This window comes from Selaginella moellendorffii, unplaced genomic scaffold (genome assembly GCF_000143415.4).
Source record: "Selaginella moellendorffii unplaced genomic scaffold, v1.0 SELMOscaffold_34, whole genome shotgun sequence".
Taxonomy (NCBI): Eukaryota; Viridiplantae; Streptophyta; class Lycopodiopsida; order Selaginellales; family Selaginellaceae; genus Selaginella; species Selaginella moellendorffii.
The window spans coordinates 1,573,589-1,593,630 of NW_003314295.1; the positions used below are offsets into that span (position 1 = coordinate 1,573,589).

The window sequence follows — 20,042 nt, forward strand, 5'->3', positions numbered from 1 at the left end:
TTCCGTACCCGTCAACGCACGTCGAGCCAATCTCATGCTTTTGGCTATGGACGCGCCTCACAGTGTGTGTGTTTAGGGCTCGGCCAGCGCCTAGGGTTTGTGCTCGATCGGGGAAGGGGACGATGCGTACAGCGACAGCAGCGGGGGTGTCACGAGTAGCGGCGCTCGGATTATCGGCAATCGGCGGCGCCGCGGGGGCAGCGAGGAGCTCGACGAGGAGATTTGGCGGCGATTGGCTCTGGTGGTGGCGCCCGGAATGGTGGTCTGGGGGTTCTCCGCGATCGTTGTAGGGGTTCGTTAGGGTCCAAGCAAGCCAGCAACCGCTCCGCTCCCACACCTTCCAATTGATGCTGTGATTTCCACTCCGCCATGCATGGCTCTGGATCGCCCCTCGGCAGCGGTCCTGGGCGATTCGTGGAGTGGGAGGAGACGTTTGTTTCCAATGACCGTGGGAGCAGGGTCGTGCACTACTATCTCAAGGATCGCCAGGGGCAGGCGACGCTGGCGGTGGTGGGCACCGAGCGCAGCGTCCGGCATATGGTGTATGTGGTGTGCGACGATTTTCTCCCGCTTGCTGGGCTGGACAAGAGCACCACCGCGAATTTCAAGTGGCGTGCTCGTCGTGAAGTTGTGGACTGGCTCTCCTCTTTGCTATCGAAGTCTTGTGCGTCCTCTCCTTGTCGCTCGAATTCTCACGTCTCAGGTAGCGCTTTCGTCTTTTGCTTCCTTTGTTGGTTGTTCTCTAACACGATCGCATTGTCCAGTTGAGACTGCTGCCACGGAAGACAGTCCAGATGGTGGGAAGCGTCTTCACGTAAGTTACACTAGCTCTTGCTTTGATTGCTGGGCTTTGCTCATATAGTTGTTTTACAGGACTCGAAGAAGTCCGTGACGAACGTTTTCTGGGTGGGATCGAGCTGGACTTGTCGCAAACGCTTGAAGCATTACAAGTCCTTTCGAAGGAACGGAATTACAATAGCAGTGGGTGTTATTTGATATACTTTCTGCGTTTCTTTTTGACAGGGTGCTTGCTTGTACGTAGGTGAAAAGCTTTGTTTTTGTGATGTCCGAGGAGAACGAGCACCATATTGCGTACATAGAGGACATGTACGAGGATAAAAAGCTGAGGAAGAAGCTCCGTGTTCGATGGTTTCATAAGACCAGCGAGCTGGCTTGCAAAATCCCAGCCCCGCCACCTCATCCGCGAGAGGTGTTTTTTACTCAGTTTCCGCAAGTAATTAGTGTTGAATGTGTAGATGGTCTTGCTACAGTTCTGGCACCCGAGCACTTCGAGAAATGCCCGCTGTTTCTTCCCGATTCCCAGGAGCTCATTCACGTTTGCTCGAGGCAGTTTGACAACGACGGGATTAAGCCGTTAAACATCTGCGGTGTGGAAGGCTACTGGGAACAAAAGGCTCTCGCAGCGCTTGGTGTTTCGTCCTCTCGGGGATCGCCGGACTTGGCTAGTGATGACGACGAAGACGAAGAGAATGGTGGTGGCCGGGGGCCGCGGTTGACAAGGTACCGTAGGAGAAGAGTTGATAAAGGGCACAGTAATAGTTCGACTCCGACGACTGATGGAGAAGGGAATGGGTTGTCAGACGTGGATCCGACGAGAGCGAGCTTCGAAGTTGGCGACAAGGTTGAGATACTCTGCCAGGACAGTGGTGTGAGGGGGTGCTGGTTCATAGGTGTGATCGTCGGTAAGACGTCCAGGCGCGTGAGAGTTCGCTACGATGATCTCCAAGACGATGATGGCAAGGAAAATCTCGAGGTAATCCAGTTTGGTTTCTGAGCAGTAGTTTTACGCTGTTGGTTTTGTTGCTTGTTTCAGGAATGGGTGTCGACGTCTAAAGTAGCACAGTTGGACAAGCTGAACATCCGGGCTCACAGGAGGCCTGCTCTCAGGCCTTGTCCCGCCACTGGCCCGGAAGCTGTGGCTTGCTCGTTTGGCACCCCAGTTGATGTCTGGTGGAATGACGGATGGTGGGAAGGAGTCGTGATCGGCAGGGTAACAGCAAATGAAGTTCGTGTCTACTTTCCTGGTAAGAGTTTTCTTTGTTTCCATGTCGTTTAGCTGCGGGCTGACTTCGTATCGTTTTCGTTTCTAGACGAAGGTGATGCAGAGGTTTTCAAGACATCCGATCTTCGTGTCTCGAGGGACTGGGTAAACAGCCAGTGGTGCAACGTGAAGGCCGATCCGGAGGCCGTGTCGGCCATGGGAATCGTGTGCGGCAGCAGGGACCCGCTGACGGTGTCGCAGAGTTGTAGATATCAGAATAGATATGAGGAAGGAAACATAGACCGGATGATAAGCATAGTGGAAGCAGCCGAGGAGCTACGGGAAGAGGAAGATAATGCCGACAAGTTTTTGACCAGGTGCTCGTCCGACGATTCCAGCCGCAAGAGAAAGGCCGGAGGAGGCAGCGGAGAAGAGGAAGAAGCCTGCGCTGGCGATGGTGGCGGTGGCAGCGGCGGTCTCAAGTGCAAGCACTCGAAGGAAGCTAGCGTGGAGGAGAGTGACTGCGAGCTAGACATGGAGCAGGAAGGATGGAACAACGTAAACAAGAAGCCGAGGATCGCTAGCAGCGCCGCCGCCACCAACGCTTCCATTCGCAGCCCCTCGCTCAAGAGTTCTTCCACGATGTTTGGAAGTCCACTGCCGCCAGTGGCGAGCCTGGTATTGTCGAGGTGAGTGAGTGTAGTAGTAGTGTGGAGCGATCGATTTTTAGTAGCAAGATGAAGCAGGGAGCTTCGTTTTTAATGAAGCGTTTTTTTCCTTCATAGATTCTACTCGTTCTTTTTTTCTTCGTGATTATGGTTTCTGAGAATTCTTTCTTTTTAATCATTGCCGTCGGTTGACTGTGCACTGGATGTGGACACGTGACATTAATTAAAACTTCTAAAACATTAGAATGGTCGCGAATTTTCTTCCGGAGAGAGATATTCCAGAGCGCTCACGAGAATCATGCTGGAGCAGCGTCTCGATCGATCGGAGCTCCATGGAGTGAATGCGTCCATCCCGCTCGATCAGGTATGGAGGAGCTAGGCAGGATCCAGTGGAAGCAGCCGTGGCGGCGGCGGTGGCGGCGAGATCTCGCCTCTCTCGTATCTGGGTTGTGCCACGGCGGCGCTAGAGCTCACGGGGGATTGATGGACGAGGAGGAGGCCAATCGAATCCGGCAGGAAGAAGACGAGGCGATGGTAATTTGATCCATGGCTGAGAATGGGAGGGATTATCGGAGTCCCGGTGATCGAGTGCGTCTACTTGGCTGGCTGTGCGCACTGGGCTTGGAAGCGCTGCATTCGATCCGGAGAAGACGATAGTCGAGGTAATTCCTTGCGATCCAGGGTGATTGATTTTCTTTCTTTGCCACTGTTATTTTCGAGAGTGATCTTTCATTCTTCTTTCGAGTGATTGATTTTCCTTCTTTCTTTGCGTCAGCTTTCATACTGTTCTTTCGAGAGTGATCTTTCATTCTTCTTTCTTTGCGATGGAGTGACTGATTTTTCTTCTTTCTTTGCGTGAGATTTCATAATGTTCGTTCGAGTTTCGAGAGTGATCTTTCATTCTTCTTTCTTTGCGTGAGATTTCATACTGTGTGATCTTTCATCTTTTCTGACAATAAGTTATAACTTCCAGGCTGGGCCGAGGCCGAGTTTGAGGATTTCAAGCCGGTTCCACACATGTGTCGTCTCGTTCTCGCGGTTTACGAGAAAGACCTCGCGAATCCACGCTGGGCTCCTCCGGGTGGCTATGGAATCAAGCTCCAGGACGTGGTGAAGAGAGTGAGCTACAAGGACACGCGCGGCAAAGCGCCACCTTATCTGATCTACTTGGATCGCGAGAACTGCGACATTGTCATGGCGATCCGGGGCTTGAATCTCGTCAAGGAGAGCGACTACGCGGTGCTACTGGACAACAAGCTGGGAAAGCAGATGTTCGAGGGTGGCTACGTCCACCATGGATTGCTCAAGTCGGCGGCCTGGGTTCTCAACAAGGAGGTGAAGCTTCTCAAGCAGCTCGTTGTGGAGAATCCTTCGTTCACGCTCACTTGCACGGGGCACTCGCTGGGATCCGGGGTTGCGGCTCTTCTCACGGTTTTGATCGTCAAGAACAGGAACTTGGTGGGAAACATTGCGAAGGAGAAGATCAGGTGCTATGCGATCGCTCCTGCGAGATGCATGTCGTTGAATCTGGCTGTGAGGTACGCCGACGTGATCAACTCCGTGATTCTCCAGGTAAAGGATTGAAACTTCTCTAAGTTTGTCTCTTGAAAGAAGATATACAAGTTCCATGCAGGATGATTTTCTTCCCAGGACTGCGACGCCTCTAGAGGACATGTTCAAGTCCCTCTTCTGGTGAGAGCAAGTTTAGTTCCATGTTCTCGTTTCTAAGTTCTTTCTTCGTTTTTTTTTACAAGCTTGCCGTGCTTGCTTTGCATCATTTGCGTTCGAGACACCTTCCTCTCGGAGGCCAAGATGCTCAAAGATCCCCGAAGGCTCTACACTCCCGGAAGAATCTATCACATAGTGGAGCGCAAAGTTTGCAGGTAGTTTTCCTCTCTTTTTCGTCTCTCGTGGTGTACTTTCTCATCTGGATCAGCGTAAACTTACCAGGTGTGGAACATATCCTCCAGTCGTGAAGACCGCGGTTCCCGTGGACGGGAGATTCGAGCGCATAGTTTTGTCCAGCAGCGCTACCTCAGATCACTCCATCGTGTGGATCCACAGAGAAGGTGCCAAGGCCTTGGAAGTACGTGAAACTCTCGATTCTTTTCTTCCAAGTGAAGCTCTTGTTTGTTCGATACAGCTGATGGAAGAAACAGCGACAATGCAATCTCCAACGCCCAACAAGATGGTCCGGCAGCACTCGATACAGGAAGAACACATGGAACAATACAAGGCCGCCATGGAACGAGCAAAAACGCTTAACATCCCCCACGCTCACGACTCTCCCTCGCAGTCCTACGGCACTTTCGACCACGTCTCCGTGGGAGACACCGACGAGAGCGACGCTGAGAACCAGGCCGAGATCTCAAGGTCGCACTCGCCATCGCCAGACGAGGAAGACGAGGAAGAAGAAGACTCAGCCGAAGTGAGCGAGGAGGAAAGCCTGGACAAGTGGAAGAAGTTCTTGCGAGAACTATTTCCAAAGGATCGATACGAGAGACTGCTAAGCACAGGCTGAAAGTCTTACTGCCGCGGTTCTTACTTTGATACTCTTCGCGATGGTCCTACGTTTTTGTTGTACATTGTCACAGGACCACAACTATTTTGGAAGAACAAGCTTCCATAGCTTTCTTCTCGATCTATATCCTTCTTCCATAGCGTAAGGAAGAAGGATATAGTTTTATCATAGACTTGCGATCAGTGTGATCGCAAGGATGGTTGCTATGATCATATAGAACATGATCGCAAGGCTATGGTTTCTATAACTTATTCCTTTCGATACGTGATGTATAACACAACAATATAGATACAAAACATTGTGAGTTCGTTTTGTTATTCCACTGGCTTCTTCTTCTTCGTCATTGTCACTTGTGTGAATCGTCCTTCCTTCTTCCACCATAGCCAGCTCTCCATCGCTCGCTCAAGCCGTGGCAGCCACCGCCTGCTTCTCGCGCTTGGCACGCTCCAAAATCCTCCTCTCCAGCTCCGGCCGGAAGTGCCGGATCAATCCTTGCACCGGCCACGCCGCCGCATCCCCGAGCGCACAGATGGTGTGCCCCTCGATCTGCTTGGTCACCTCCTGGAGCATATCAATCTCCTCCAGGTACGCGTTCCCGACTTTCATCCTCTCCATGAGCGTCCACAGCCACCCCGTCCCCTCCCGGCACGGCGTGCACTGGCCGCAGCTCTCGTGCTTGTAGAAATACGAGAGCCTGGCGATGGCGTCCACCACGTCCGTCGACTTGTCCATGACGATCACCGCCGCGGTCCCCAGCCCCGACTGGACCGCCTTGAGCGCGTCAAAGTCCATGAGCACGTCGTCGCAGATCTTCTTCGGCAGCAGCGGCACCGAGGATCCCCCGGGGATGATCGCCAGCAAGTTGTCCCAGCCGCCTCTCACTCCCCCGCAGTGCCGCTCGATCAGCTCCTTGAGCGGGATGCTCATCTCCTCCTCCACCGTGCATGGCTTGTTTACGTGCCCCGACACGCAGAAGAGCTTCGTCCCCGAGTTGTTCTTCCGGCCAAAGCTCGCGAACCACTCGGGCCCCCGGCGGAGGATGGTCGGCGACACCGCCACCGTCTCGACGTTGGTGACGGTGGTCGGGCAGCCGTAGAGCCCGACGTTGGCTGGAAACGGTGGCTTGAGCCTCGGCTTCCCTTGCTTCCCCTCGAGGCTCTCGAGCAGCGCGGTCTCCTCGCCGCAGATGTAAGCTCCGGCTCCAAAGTGGACGTGGATGTCGAAGTCATAGCCGGATCCACAAGCGTTCTTGCCAATGTAGCCAGCGGCGTAGGCCTCTTTCACCGCGCGCTCCAAGTTCTTCCTCTCGTTCACGTACTCTCCACGGATGTAGATATACGCGGCTCTCGCTCGCATTCCAACGCCGGCGATCAAGCAGCCCTCGACGAGCTTGTGTGGATCGTGCCGCATGATCTCCCTGTCCTTGCAAGTCCCCGGCTCGCTCTCGTCGGCGTTCACCACCAAGTAGGACGGGCGTCCATCCGAGACCTTTGGCATGAAGGACCACTTGAGCCCGGATGGAAAGCCCGCCCCTCCTCGGCCTCTCAATCCAGACTTCTTCATCTCGTTCACGATCCAGTCGGGGCCCTTGAGCACCAGGTCCTTTGTGCGGTGCCAATCGCCCCTGGCCATGGCGCCCTTGAGGAAAGGGTCGTGGATCCCGTAGAGATTGGTGAAGATCCTGTCCTCGTCCTTGAGTCCGCCAAAGCTCGTCCTCTCTGTGGCCGGGGGCGGCGGCGGGGCTGGCTGTGGCGTCGCGGATTTGCTCGCAGCCTGGACGCTCATGAATCGGGAGCTCCCCGGGGAGAAGAGCCTGGCGCTGATGGTGGCGCGCAGAGATCTGGACGGCCTCATGGTGATCCCTGCGGAGCTTACCAGCGTGGATGCGACCGCGAAGCTGGAGTTCCTCGCCTAAGCCCTACCAGATAAAATATTTTGCCCAGAAATTAGGGTTCTTGGGATAACTTGGTCCAGAAATTAGGGTTCTTGAGAGCCATGGACGCCAAGCTTGGGGAGGCACTCCAGCAAGGTAAATGCCCGAATTCGCTGTAGGCTCGATTCGATTTTGCGATTGGCAGCTCACGATCTGGCGGCGGACATGGTGAAGCAAATGGCGAACGAGCCTTCCGTGGGGCTTTACTTTGTCCAGCAGCACGTCCACAAGGCTGTCCCGGCGATTGTTTCTCTCAAGGTACTGTCCTCGCGACGAATTCTCTGCGAACTGTGGGAGCTTTTGCCAGGATCAAGTAGGCGATTGCGCTCACGACTCGGGGCTCAGCACTGAGGATGCAAAGGACGCGCTCGCTACTGTCAGAAATTTCAAAGGAGTCGGGCCTCCGGTGATTGAGAGAATGATGAAACGTCTCAACTCTTCGATCCAAGCCCTCCAACCATCCAGGTTTGAGTTCTTACTTTTTGCAAAAACATGTTTTTCAGCGATCTGTTTCAGAAAAAAAGTCTTTTTGGTCGCTAAGAAGAGAGTTGTGTTTTGCAGGAGCAAGGAATCAAGCTACTCGGTCTCGGAGATGGCTAAAAACGCTAAAAAGCTCGTCTCCTCCCCGTTCAAGTCCGAGGAGTCCCCAACAAGCAAGTCCTCCGATTCGTCCACAAACTACGCGAGAAACTTATGGGACTCGGCCGTGGATCGAGCCAGCAGCTTCACTCGGAAACCTCCTTCTCCAATTCCAGCCTCGTCCTCTCCAACACCAGACACGCCGCCATCCCCTCCAGCTGAAGCTCCGGCAGCTTCTTCTCCATCTCCTTACGGCTACGCTCGCTTGGTTTTGGAGTCGGCCTCTCAGCGAGTAGGCAGCATTGGATGGAGCGACTCTAGCAGCAGCAAAGAGGACAGGGACAAACCCACAGGATCCACGGAAGAACTCAAACTTTCCAGCGACAACTCGAGTAACAAACCCGTTCGAGCAGTGCTGGACACGATTTCTACGACGAGTAAAACTCCGGAGACGGAAGGATCGGAAGCGCCAGCAGGGGAAGGAGAGATTCCTGGGAACTCGACAGAGATTCAGGAGGGGTTTGACAGGTTCCAGGCGGAGAGCGCGGCTAAACTGGCGGCTTGGCTGGATAAGCCATGAGTGTGAGAGAGAGCCAAGTTTCTTAAGCTCCGGCTATGGCGGTTTACACGTGGCTGCATGCACGGGTGCATGGTCGCCATCCAAAAGCGCGGAGACAAATTCTGGAAGCCCATTTGGGAGAGAGGGGTCTGACGGAGCCAAGAAAAAAAAAAGAGAGGAGAGCTTCTCCACAGCGTCGCCGTCACTACAGCGTCATGATCTTCGTGGAGTGGTGGCCAGCGTAAAAACTATTCTTCTTCTCCAGAGGTAAGTGGTTTTCCTTTGTTTCCTTAATCTCTCGAGCTTGGATTTGATCAGAGGATCGCTTCCAGATGATTTGCTGATAAGAAGAGAGCAAAGCAAAAGGAGCTCGAAGAAGAACGAAGAAGAAGGGTGATTGATTTGGATAAGGAAATGATACTCGTGGCGCTGCTGGTTCACTTGATCGGCGACTACTTCGCGACGGTGGTGAGGCTCTTGAGTGAATTGGTGAGAGAGGCTCCGCTGCCGAGCAGGATCAGGATCCTCATCCTCCGGAGGCTTCGCTCGGTGTCATAGATCGAGCAAAGCGAGCTTTTTTACCTGGAAAATGGGGGATTGAATCGAAAAATTCTTCTTTGCTCGGTCGATCTTCTCTCGTTCTATTCCAAACTAAGAAAGAGCTCTCTCTGGATAAGTATGAAGGTCTTTAGAGTCGCGACGCTCATCCTTAATTTGCTTTGTTCTTTCTAAAACCCTAAAACCCCGAGACGGGGGAATGGTCGCGCTCTCCAGATCCGAGCTCGATTACATCGAAGGAGGCGTCAAGCACGACTTGCGATCGGATGGCCGCGGGCGCTACCACTTCCGCAATCTCTCCATCCAAGTGGGAATCATCCCCCAGGTAAGAAAGAAATCACTCCCATTTTCTTCCTTAGCGTGAGAGTGATCTTCTTTGTCCTCTCTTTGTGTGTCTGTTGCTCTATCTCTATCGCTTTGCCACGATGGAAGCTTGCGCTAGTTCCCTCTCTCTTTAGTTTATCGATCGAAATTACACTGGTTTGATCAGGCCAATGGCTCGGCTCGCGTTCGTCTTGGAGGCACAGACTTGATTGTTAGCGTCAAGGTGATGGATGGAAAAAAGAGAAGAGAAATTTTTTTCTTAGTTTTGCTCCTTGTTCTTAGGCAGAGCTTGGATCGCCTCGCAGCTGTCGACCAAACTATGGCAGCATTGAAGTTATGGTGGAGTGCTCGGCTACCGCTGGACCCGAGTTTGAGGTGATCGGAAGGTTCCACTACAGTGTTTTTCTAAGTTTCTTTCTCGAGCAGGGACGAGGAGGAGAGGATCTAAACATGGAGCTTTCGCGAGCTTTGCAACGCTGCTTCGTTGGTGGACCAAGCGGTGCTGGTAATCCATCCATCTTCCAAGCTTCCAAGCCTTGAAACTTTCCTACTTTTCCTCTCTCATCTCGGCAGGAGCGGCGATCGATCTGAGCACGCTGGGAATTGTCGCGTCCAAGTTTTGCTGGGAGCTCTTCGTCGACTGCCTGGTTGTAAACTCGGATGGAAATCTTCTCGACGCTCTGTCCATCGGTGTCAAGGCAAGTGATGGAAGATCTGCAAGTGTTGTAACTCTGTTCCTCTAGGCCGCCTTGAGCAACACTGGCATTCCAAGCGTCAAAGTTACCGGAAACACGGCCTCGGAGGACGATGCGGACCTGGAAGTTGGGGACAATCCAGACGAGTTTGCTCGGCTCGACGCTTCCAAAGTGCCACTGATCATAACTCTCACCAAGGTGCGGTTCTTCTCTTCGATTTCCTTTCTCCTCTGGCTGAAACTGTGAACTTTCTCGAAGATTGGCCGGCACTACATTGTGGACGCAACTCCGGAGGAAGAGATGGGAATGTCGTCGGCTGTGTCGGTGGCTGTGAACAGCAAAGGTTTGATTCTCGGCTTGACGAAACGAGGTGACGGAGGTTTGGATCCCAGCGTTGTCACGGACATGATCTCGGTGGCCAAGCACATTGCACGGGACTTGATAGTTTTGGTTGACACGGAGATTGCTGCGGCCGAGCTAAGGGCCGCTGAGAACCAGTGAAGGAACCGAATTCTTTTATCTCTTCGTCTGTATATTTTAGTGTTTGGATTTCACGAGTGAGAGCCCCTAACACATTAGACGTGAAAACACAGCGATCCAAAATAACAGCTGCTTACAAAATGGCCAAAGTTTCTCTTTGTCTTCGAACACGCTCACGTTCCCTTGATCTTCCTCGAGGAAGGTGGTTTTCGGAAAAGGTCGTCCAATCCCTGGATAAGAAAACTATGAGCGCTGTTTGCAGCAAAATTTGTCACTACCTTTGTTGTTACAAGTGCAATCACAAAAAGAAGCCCGAGGTATGAGCCAACAGCCAGCATAACTACCAGATCGAATGTCACGCTCGCGACCTGGATAGCGAAATCATGTTAAACATGTTTTAGGAGATGCAAAACCGACCTGGAAAATGCTGAGAACGAACTTTGTTGAGTCGTAAAACGTGAAGGATGAGTCCATTGTCTCGTGTTGGATTTTCACGTCCTCGATGCGATCCGCAAGTTCCTGCTTGCAAAATACACGTTAGCGATGCAAAAGGAATGATGAAACAGCGCGTACCTTGTGAAAGGCAGCAATGATTGGAGAGTTTCTGGACAAAAATGGGGCCATTCTAGGCGTTCGCGAGAGTAAGTTCAACCAACCTTGAACGTATGAACGGCTGACTGCTAGATTACTCCCGTCGGCAAAGACTGTTATATGCTTGTCTTGTTGATCGTATATGTATCTCTGCAAAAGTGTGCTCGACTAAATACAAGAGAAAAAAGAACCAAAGAAAATGTGACATACAGCTAAAGATTCTGCAACGAGCTTGGTGCTCAGGATCACTTGCGTGATGTTAGCCCTGTACAACAATTTGAGACGTCTGTGCTCACACAAAGTTTCTGTAAAATAATTACCTCGTGTCCACAATACTTCCCGCATTTTCTAGAAGCTCTGGAGGAGTTTCAAGCTCCGACAACGTGGCAGCCGTTATTCTCTGCCTGGAAAATTGCTCGTGCTCCCAAGCGACCTGACAAATGGAAAACAAATTCAGCTTAATCCAAAAGATGCAGCTAGACAAGAATTTCTCACCCGTGAGCTTGAAATGTTGATCTTTTTGTGCTTAACCTCGACCGTTAGTCCCAACTCTGTCGCTACTTCAGAAAGTCCCTGCAAAAACAAGAATAATGAAACGAATTCCGACAAAAGCACTTATCAAATAAACCTCGTGTATTTGTCTGATATAAGCGTTTTCTGGTGGTTTAGAAACATGCAACCACAATTTTTCCCCAGATATAGAGCCAAGAGAATTGAGGCATATCGCATAGTCGATGCTCTCCCTAAGCCGTTGGTCAAAGCTCTTTAACCACTGTGAAAAAAATACCAAAACAATCGAAAACAAAGTTGTATGAACTCAAGCGTACCTTAGAAGTACCCTCGTAATCGTAAGGCCCTCCAGCAGTCAAGGCAAAGAGAAGGTTGTACCGACCCCTCGTTTTCGGATTGGCATACAGACGAGAAAATAGCCGAGCAATCTCCAGGAGTGCGACAGCGCCACTTCCGTTGCTATCAGTCCCAGCAGGAATCCCCTGTGCATCCATCACGAATCCAGAGGTCAACGAAGAGTCCACTGCGATGAGAAAAAACACAAACTCAACTGGAGCCGCCCCAAAGGTATCATACCATGCTACTATAGCTATAGTTTGGACAACAGAACTATCACCCTCGCTTCTCAGTCCAGGTAGCCATGCCTGTCAAGTTGTAGAAACGTAAAAACCAGAAGACAACTATTTTGAAAGTATTCTCGTTACCTGGATGTTAACGAGCGATGGAGGTGGAATTTTTCTGGGCTCAGGACCGGAAATAACTAGCTTAAACCTTGAATAGAATCCCAGTCAGGAAGGTTTTCAAACAGTCGCAGAAAAAATCACTTACCCTCCAGTGGTGGCAGTGGCAGGCTTCCCCGCTAGATCGTTCGCTATAACTTCATCCAACAAAGCTTTGAGACTTGGGGTCTCGTAGACAAAGTAAACAGGATACTGTCAAAGAAAAAAAAACCTTAAGCCCCGGCCTTGTCATAGAAAACATCGGCAAACTTACAGGAACGTTGTTCTTGATGATCCAATTCTCAAGGTCACGCTCGACCTGGAGATTTTCATCCGCATCTTCGTCTTTGTTATCGTCGCCATGGCCTTTCTCCGGGAGCAAGAGCAAGAGTCCACCCAAGATTCGCTTTCCTTGAAGATACTCTGAAGCATTGGCACAGGTACGTTTGCAACAAATCCGATAGAAAACCAAAAGGCTAGACCTGAACATCCATCTTACCATTGAGGAGCGTAATGTTGACCTTTGCAATGGGAAGAATCACGACAGACCTGGTAATGTCGGATCCAGGCACAGACAGTCCGGAGCTAGCGTGGTGATTCAAGCTCGCGCGCCGCGACCCCATTGGAATCCCTCGCAAATCGTACTGTATCGCGCGATAGACATCGAAGACGGAGGCCGCGTCGCACAGATCGATGTAAGCCGCGACGAGGAAGAGCAGCGCCAGGAGCGTGTGCCCGGACACACACACCAGCTGCATTCTTTCCATGGATCGTACAGCGATCGCTAGCTCACCTGTGAGAGTGGAGCTCGCCTCTCTGGCGCTAAAACCCTAAAACGCACAGTGAGAAAGGAGATTTGCCCTAGACCGAAAAACGAAGAACGAAGAGAGAATGATAATCCAGGTGCGCTGCGATTGTGGCGCCCAATGCAAGCAGTGGGCGATCATCGAGCTGCAGGGCTCGATCGAGCTCCAGAACCCCGAGCAGCAGCTCCAGGGCCTGGAGATTGGATCGCTTTGCCGGGCAAGCGAGGTATGTGTGAAAATCGATGAAAATCTTGCTCACATTGGAAATCTCTCGATCGATTCAGGGCAAGTTCTCCTTCACTGTGGGCTATCACGAGCTCGAAGGCCGCAAAATGACGCTTAAGAAGCCATTGCTCGTTCTCCGAAGCTCCAAATCTCAAAACCCCCGAGTAGATGAAGCGCCATCCTCGTCGGATTTGGAAGTGGTGGGCGTTGTACGGCACAAGATCTTGTTTAAAACCCGGCCAAAGGCGCTCATCTCAAGTAAGAACTCCTTGTTCTCTGGTACATTCTGGTTTTTACCTTGGTTGTTCCTCCAGAGCCAGAGGTGAAAAGTAAGAAGCCACGCCAGGAGTAAATCGCCGCCACGTTGGATATGAAGAATTGCCACGTAGAGCCCGTAAGTTGGGGGATGTGCGACACGCGTCCTTGTGACACTTCACGCCAACCGCGGACACGCGTCGCAAGATCGCTACGCTGGGCGATGGTTTAAAACCCAAAGCTGCCTCTCCACTGGGGAACTATCTACACACTAGAGAGCTACCAATCTATCAGAGGTGTGGGATAGAGTTTTTTTTTGCTCTAGCTCTAGGAAGGGTCTCCCATCTTCGTCCTCCTCTCGAATTTCTTCCACCTCTCTTTCGATCTTACGTTTTCTCGTAGAGATCCCGTCGAGTTTTCGCTAGAATGGCGAGGAAAGTAGCGCCCGCAGCTAAGAAGCACAAGAGCACGACCGGGGCAGTGGTGAAGAACAAGGTAACGAGCCCAATGGTGAAGTTCGTGGACATGAGAGCCGCGAGTGGCGAGAGAATGGCGACTGTGCGAGCGAAAATGGCCGAGAAGTTCAAGCATATGAAGGCGTCGCTTCAAGTATCTATGGTGCGGTTCCGGCATCCCATCAATCCGGTTCACAGGGTCGCCGCTCGGGAGGCTGCTCGAGAGACCAAAGCAGCAGCAACAGGTACAGTAATATCGTAATCTCTAGATTTATTCTATGATTCAACTTCACTCCTTTGATTTTCCAGAGAGGAGAAGGCAGGCTGTTGCTGCTGCCAAGAACACCGCTTCAAGGAAAAGAGCGTTGATCCGTGAGAAGCGAGCACGAGATTTGACGAGGACTGTGGCATAAGTGCCAGGATAAAAAAAACCACTGATTGTGTATAGTGTACAGTACAAGCATATGGGTTTTGAAGTTTTGTCAATCTTTATAAATTTTCTTGTTGACTAAAAGCTTATGTACTGCAAAGAATCGTTTTTACAGTCGCTAGAGCATAGAGAGTTTTAAGAACTTTCGACTCTGATTTATAGATATGCAGTGATCAAATAACTGTATCACTTGTTTCAGGTAGACTGCTCAATTCAATGCATACCCGCAATCTTTGTTCGATTTCCATCCGAGAAGCTCTCATGCAATATCAAAAATGCTACCATTCGTTTTTACAAGGGGAGTATGCCGTCGACTACAGTGCATTTGCATTCCCCTATGAAATCATCTCCGAAGTTGTGGATGGTGTTACAAGCTTCCCAGAGCCTGAAAAACGAGATGCCGTCGATCCTTCTACAGATTTCTGCTGGCAAGTTTTCTAGAATCTCTCATTAATTTTGGAGGGTGTTTGAACTATCTGCGGGAAAATGGGTTTGCAAATTTTTACAAGGTCTTAGAAATCTCACCTTTCTTTCGTGCAGAAAAAGCCTTGGAAGAGTGTATTCTCACCCTCCGTAGGTGATTCTTTGTCCCCATACTACATATATGAAGGTAACTTCAAGTAAGTTTCAACTTTGGCTGAAAGCTTTGTGTAGATTATGGAGAGAAGATCAAGCACTCCATGTTACTTATATAAATTTCGTGACATAGAGTATCGATAAAAGTGACAAGGTTTATCTGGGCTTTCTTCAAACCTGTGAAAGGCTGCCGCCAAGGGGAGGTCATATACGGAAGAATTGAGCGTCCAGTCAATCGTGTGGCTGCCGGTCTGAGAGACGTGTGTATAGAGGTTGGCCCCAGCTATAAGAAGCAGCGTGTTTTATTGTTATCAACTCGAAGTTCGCCAACATACTTCTGTGCTAATGATCCCATCTAGACGCCCAAAGCTTGATGATAGAACGCACTCTTCTCATGTTTTTTTATCAACTCTATATACAATACCTGAGTAGTCGAGCTTTGCGATTTCCTTAATAACACCTTAACCAGGAACATCAGGGGTTCTTGGACTAGAAATAAAAGGTTGGCTCGGGAACGATTTGAAGCTAAATAATGCGAGAAGAGACGAAACATTACCAGTTTTCACCTCATCCACTATGTCAGTGAATCTCACCGCTCCTGATGCTTTGGAGAGAGATTTCTGGCTTACTGAAATATCTTGTCTTTGAGATTCGATTCTATACAAGCTATTTGTTTGCACTGAAAAGTTCTCGCTCGTTTATTTTTTCTTCGTCGTGGAGAGTTTCCTCGATTTGGAATGTCGCTGCTGTGACGATTCCCCGCGCGCTGCCTGTGGCCAGTGCCGCTTGCGCTGGTTTATAAACCAGTTGTTTATCTGCCTTGGTTTCAGCCAGGTGGATTGCGCCAGATTAGACTTTTCGTCTCCCTGTCCAGCACAACGAAGCAATATGTCAAAATAAAGAAGCAATGGAAAGGACACATTGAAAGAAACTCACATTGGGATATGGATGATCCTGGTGCTGTGACCACCAGTCCAGCAGCTATTGCCTTGCTACCTTGGGGAACTTTTTCTTCTTTTTCTTCTTGAAGCAGTCCTCCATCAGGCCCCTGATGTAGCTCTTCATCAGCGTCTTCATCATGAGCTCCTTGTTGCCCGCCAGTGGATCCAAATCGGTGTCCACCTCTCCAAGATCGGCCTTCTCCATGACCTCGTTCTCGGCTGCCAAAACCAAAGAAAAAACCCAAGAACGAGCGTTAGTTCCAGAGGAAAGGAGGCGTTCAGCTGAAGGAAAGCCGTACAACCGCCAGGGTCTTTCGTACACAGGCTGTCTAGGAAAAGAATGCGGACTGGAAAAACTGTGAGATCAAAAACTTTCTGCAGTATTTCAGAAGAACTATCGAGACCGAAAAGGCTCTCTTGATGATTCGCTGCAAAGACGGTTCAGAAAGACAAGCATCGGTTCTGCAGAGTGATTCAGAGCTGCAAAACCAACTAGCACACTTGCAGGACGCGGCCCAAGGTATCAAAATCTTAGCCCACGAATTTATCAGCTGCTGCTCGGCGTTTGCCAAATAAAAAGAGAAGGATCAATTGCTTGGCCTCCCCCTTGAAGGCTTATATGCAGTGATTGACTCAGCAGTCAAGTCCTCCACAAATTGCTCTCCTCTCGATTCTTCCCGGTTTTTCTTTTGCTCCAAGGGGGTCTCACTAGCTTAACTTCTTCACCCATAATCCAACGGACAGTGACACCGCCACGTCACTCAACATTCTTTTTATAGAACTGTAGGGTGAACTTTTCCACTAAAACTTAGGTCATTCAAAGAGAGATGGAGGGCTCTGACCCCGACTCGCAAATCGTTGCTCCGGAGGGAATGAGGTGTAGTTTTACATTTCGCTAGAACATAGAAAGAGTTTCGACTTTGATTTGTAGCGTCGTGGTGGAGCATCCGGTGATTTTCAAGATGCCTCGCCTCCAAAATGACAAGGAGCGCGAGGAAGTTATCCTTGGGTGTCTCTACGAGCTCAAGGGAAAGTTCCCAGATCTGATAACACTCTCTACAGGTTTCCGTGAAAACGATGTAATGTATATCATGTTTCCACTCTTTCCAGGCCGACTGCTCAAAGAAATCGATGGATGCACTCACGCAATCTTCGTTCGATTTCCTTCTCGAAAGGCTCTCATCGACTACTACACCTCCGAGCAGCTTATGGAAGTTATACTGAAGATGCTACCATCCCTTTCGGTGAGCTCGTAAAATTCCAGAGATTTCTTACCTTTTACTGTGACTAATTCAGGGGGAGTATACAGTGGACTACAGTGGATTTGCATTCAACGATCTCGTAAAGGTTTTTAAATCCCGAGGAATTTTTTTTTCCTTGCGAATTTTTTTATCATGTCTCTTGCTCTACAGGAACACGAAAACAGTGTTGTCCATATAACATTCTGGAAGTTCGCCGATGAAATCACCTCTGAAGCTGTGGAGGATGTTATGAGCTCTCTCTACAGCCTGAAAAACGAGATGCCGTCGATCGTTCTACAGATTTCTGCTGGCAAGTTTTCTAGATTTTTCTTTCTATGACTAATTTTTTGGAGAATTTTTCAGGTTCGAACAACTATCTGCGGGACAAGGCCTTTTCTCATGCGTTTGTTGCACGACTCGCCTCAGGTTTCCAAATTCCTTACAAGGTTTTTAGAATGCTCACTGAAAAACCATTTCGTTCCTGCAGAAAATACCGTGGAAGGGTTCTACTCTCACCCTGCGTACGTGAAGGTAAGTTCATGAAAGTTTCAACTCAGCTTAAAAGATTTCTGTGTAGATTATGGAGGAGAAGATCCAGCCTCATTGCACGCGAATTCTTTCGGCCGATTTTACTCCATACTCTCCACCCTTGGCAGGGTAAAACCAAAACTTTTAACTCAGTTTTTTTCCCGTGATTCTAGTTTTTTCTTCCAGGCCTCGACTTTGACGAATCCAACATTTTGGAGTTCGATTTGCATTTACTTGCTGTAATCGACTCAGCTAGTGCATGCTACTTGTCCTCCATGCAAAGACACAGTTCCCTTCTATAAAATCTAATGGATTCCATTCCCAAGAGAAGGAAAAGAGAGAAGATCATCGATCAATCTGTCGCTGCCATGGCTTATTTCTCCTTGTTTCTCTCGCTTCTCTTTGGGCTTTCTTCTCTAGCGGCAGCCTTTCACAGGTTTGAGGATTCGGGCGCCTCGGCCATCGATTCCGCCAGAATGATGCTCCGGAAATACAATCTCCCCGAAGAGCTCTTCCCAGTTTCTTTCGTCACATACTTTTCTTTCGACAAGGAGGATCGCGCCTTCCACATGAGATTCGAGACATTGTGCTATGTCAAGGTGAGCGACGAGTACCTGTGGTACGGCGAGGAGGTGAACGGGAGGGTCATGTACGGACGGATTGAAGACTTGACCGGCGTCCAGTCAAAGGTCCTCCTCGTGTGGCTGCCGGTCAGGCAGCTCCACGTGGACGACGCGAAGAGCGGCTACGTGTACTTGGACGTGGGCCCCATCTACATGAAGCTGTCCGCGTCAGCATTCCAGTCTCAGCTCCCATGTCATAACGACGACGCGGGCGTGTTTTCACTCGTCTCGTGAGTGAGATTTAAATCTGTTGTGAAATAAATAGCATCGTGGCCGTTGGTTTTGAAACACAATCATTTTAGCATGGTGTGACCGATCACCGCGATCATACTTTGGAGTCTTGTCTAGGGTTGGCGCTCGCCATCGATCTCGTGGGATTTCTATGAAAATGCGGGCTCTATGCGATCCCGGGGATGGCTGCATTGGATTCCTGGTGTGGATTTGGAATTCGTCGGGGGATTGGATGATCCACGGCGGCAAAGGTAATCACAAAAGCATCGATGTGAGTATCTTCGATGATCTGTGGCAGGGAAGAGGATTTCTGCGGTGAAACCTTGTAACACTTCCATCTGGTGGGATATTGACGACTGTTGCCCTCATCCCGATGTGAATCCGATGGATATTTCACGAAGAATTAACGAGTTCTTGCGAGAGAATGGAATTTCAGGCCTCGGCCTCATCCCGATGTGAATCCGATGGATATTTCACGAAGAATTAACGAGTTCTTGCGAGAGAATGGAATTTCAGGCCTCGGCCTCATCCCGATGTGAATCCGATGGATATTTCACGGAGTTCTTGCGAGAGAATGGAGCACCAGTGGATTGATTTCCATCTGGTGGGATATTGTCCTCCCGATGTGAATCCGATGGATATTTCACGAAGAATTAACGAGTTCTTGCGAGAGAATGGAGTTTCAGGCCTCGGCCTGTGGTGATTCACACAAGCTATCTGCAAACGTCCAGAGAGCGCTATACAACACAGGGATCAATCTTCACCATTTTGTCTCGGGTAAGAACACAATTCTTGGAAGCTTGGAATAACTAGCGAGCATTTTCAGGTTCGAAGGGTGTTAGCCAGAAGGCCATGCTCGTGAGCATGGCATTTTGGTCGAAGGAAAATCCTCCTCCCGCCAATATCGTCCTCATCTCTGGAGACGATGGTTTCTCGGTAATCCTTCATCAGCTTCGAATGCAAGGCTTTCGCATTTTTCTGATCCGTCCACAAGGTGGCTCGTGCGTTGCTGAATCTTTGCTTGATGCAGCGACGAGCATTTGGCACTGGGACAGGGTCGCGCAAAGCTCTCCGAAGGAATCGAAGAGTTTGGCTGGCTCGAGAAGAAAGAACTACCATGGCCGACCAGTTATCCGCGGCGCCTTGACAACTTTGAGGAGCGAGATGCTACCGTCAACCGAGGAGAACATCTACAGGTGCATCGTCAGCAGCACCGTGGTAACCTTCAACCTTCCAGAGGCCCTTAACAATGGTGTCAGCAAACTTTACATTCCCACCGATGAACAGCCTTGGTATTTCATCAGCACTGCCGACTATCGAGAGTATGGACCACAAGTCTGGGATGACCTGCGCAACTTTCTGAGCAGCAATTGGGTACCATTGTCTTTCAGAGGAGTGATTTTCGAAGGAACCCATGCTCGGAGCTCTTTCATGACATCCTCTCGCGGGAGAAATGTTGCTGCCGAGGAATGCAGCAAGCTCTTGACCGGGTTCGGTGTCTCGCTTATGAGAATTGTGCATGGCGACCAGTTTTGAGGACGCGGCTTGATCCACAGCTTGTCCACAGCAGCCAAGTGTAAAAGGTTGCTAAG

At 50.1% G+C, this 20,042-nt stretch overlaps 10 protein-coding genes across 10 annotated transcripts; 7 read left to right on the forward strand and 3 right to left on the reverse strand.

The window, feature by feature from the left end:
- The first annotated feature begins 43 nt into the window (after positions 1–43).
- On the forward strand, positions 44–2,818 carry LOC9639344. The gene is made up of 6 exons (XM_024682550.1): positions 44–703; positions 765–814; positions 874–981; positions 1,043–1,774; positions 1,835–2,045; positions 2,112–2,818. The coding sequence occupies exons 1-6, from the start codon at positions 370–372 to the stop codon at positions 2,693–2,695; spliced, it is 2,019 nt and encodes a 672-aa protein (XP_024538318.1). The 5' UTR covers positions 44–369; the 3' UTR covers positions 2,696–2,818.
- A 108-nt stretch (positions 2,819–2,926) lies between these two features.
- On the forward strand, positions 2,927–5,328 carry LOC9639345. Its single transcript, XM_024682551.1, has 6 exons — positions 2,927–3,332; positions 3,644–4,242; positions 4,304–4,362; positions 4,425–4,553; positions 4,621–4,756; positions 4,814–5,328. Exons 1-6 carry the CDS (start codon positions 3,227–3,229, stop codon positions 5,189–5,191), a joined length of 1,407 nt encoding a protein of 468 aa, XP_024538319.1. The 5' UTR covers positions 2,927–3,226; the 3' UTR covers positions 5,192–5,328.
- A 101-nt stretch (positions 5,329–5,429) lies between these two features.
- On the reverse strand, positions 5,430–7,135 carry LOC9639346 (NADH dehydrogenase [ubiquinone] flavoprotein 1, mitochondrial). Its single transcript, XM_002977553.2, has one exon. The coding sequence runs from the start codon at positions 7,043–7,045 to the stop codon at positions 5,594–5,596; it is 1,452 nt and encodes a 483-aa protein (XP_002977599.1). The 5' UTR covers positions 7,046–7,135; the 3' UTR covers positions 5,430–5,593.
- A 26-nt stretch (positions 7,136–7,161) lies between these two features.
- LOC9656137 lies at positions 7,162–8,889 on the forward strand. The gene is made up of 5 exons (XM_002977385.2): positions 7,162–7,220; positions 7,270–7,382; positions 7,432–7,589; positions 7,686–8,529; positions 8,595–8,889. The coding sequence occupies exons 1-4, from the start codon at positions 7,187–7,189 to the stop codon at positions 8,281–8,283; spliced, it is 903 nt and encodes a 300-aa protein (XP_002977431.1). The 5' UTR covers positions 7,162–7,186; the 3' UTR covers positions 8,284–8,529; positions 8,595–8,889.
- Positions 8,890–8,964: 75 nt separating this feature from the next.
- Positions 8,965–10,393, forward strand: LOC9639347 (exosome complex component RRP42). Its single transcript, XM_024682552.1, has 7 exons — positions 8,965–9,145; positions 9,311–9,367; positions 9,427–9,519; positions 9,571–9,649; positions 9,718–9,842; positions 9,888–10,037; positions 10,098–10,393. The coding sequence occupies exons 1-7, from the start codon at positions 9,020–9,022 to the stop codon at positions 10,338–10,340; spliced, it is 873 nt and encodes a 290-aa protein (XP_024538320.1). The 5' UTR covers positions 8,965–9,019; the 3' UTR covers positions 10,341–10,393.
- On the reverse strand, positions 10,338–12,994 carry LOC9639348 (nicalin). Its single transcript, XM_002977554.2, has 14 exons — positions 12,639–12,994; positions 12,414–12,562; positions 12,249–12,352; positions 12,125–12,191; positions 11,972–12,064; positions 11,738–11,902; positions 11,539–11,682; positions 11,406–11,483; positions 11,231–11,343; positions 11,121–11,175; positions 10,893–11,060; positions 10,737–10,838; positions 10,598–10,687; positions 10,338–10,549 (listed from the first exon to the last, which is right to left on the reverse strand). Exons 1-14 carry the CDS (start codon positions 12,904–12,906, stop codon positions 10,493–10,495), a joined length of 1,653 nt encoding a protein of 550 aa, XP_002977600.2. The 5' UTR covers positions 12,907–12,994; the 3' UTR covers positions 10,338–10,492.
- LOC9656138 (chromosome transmission fidelity protein 8 homolog) lies at positions 12,991–14,394 on the forward strand. The gene is made up of 4 exons (XM_024682553.1): positions 12,991–13,171; positions 13,230–13,428; positions 13,485–14,125; positions 14,190–14,394. The coding sequence occupies exons 1-3, from the start codon at positions 13,031–13,033 to the stop codon at positions 13,520–13,522; spliced, it is 378 nt and encodes a 125-aa protein (XP_024538321.1). The 5' UTR covers positions 12,991–13,030; the 3' UTR covers positions 13,523–14,125; positions 14,190–14,394.
- Positions 14,395–15,584: 1,190 nt separating this feature from the next.
- Positions 15,585–16,595, reverse strand: LOC9639350 (homeobox protein knotted-1-like 12). The gene is made up of 3 exons (XM_002977555.2): positions 16,537–16,595; positions 15,883–16,183; positions 15,585–15,752 (listed from the first exon to the last, which is right to left on the reverse strand). The coding sequence occupies exons 1-3, from the start codon at positions 16,593–16,595 to the stop codon at positions 15,585–15,587; spliced, it is 528 nt and encodes a 175-aa protein (XP_002977601.2).
- A 55-nt stretch (positions 16,596–16,650) lies between these two features.
- LOC112348969 lies at positions 16,651–17,926 on the forward strand. Its single transcript, XM_024682447.1, has 9 exons — positions 16,651–16,704; positions 16,759–16,889; positions 16,938–17,071; positions 17,124–17,174; positions 17,240–17,378; positions 17,432–17,494; positions 17,556–17,599; positions 17,646–17,725; positions 17,783–17,926. Exons 1-9 carry the CDS (start codon positions 16,655–16,657, stop codon positions 17,793–17,795), a joined length of 705 nt encoding a protein of 234 aa, XP_024538215.1. The 5' UTR covers positions 16,651–16,654; the 3' UTR covers positions 17,796–17,926.
- A 38-nt stretch (positions 17,927–17,964) lies between these two features.
- LOC9656139 lies at positions 17,965–18,453 on the forward strand. Its single transcript, XM_002977389.2, has one exon. The coding sequence runs from the start codon at positions 17,965–17,967 to the stop codon at positions 18,451–18,453; it is 489 nt and encodes a 162-aa protein (XP_002977435.2).
- The last annotated feature ends 1,589 nt before the right edge of the window (positions 18,454–20,042 follow it).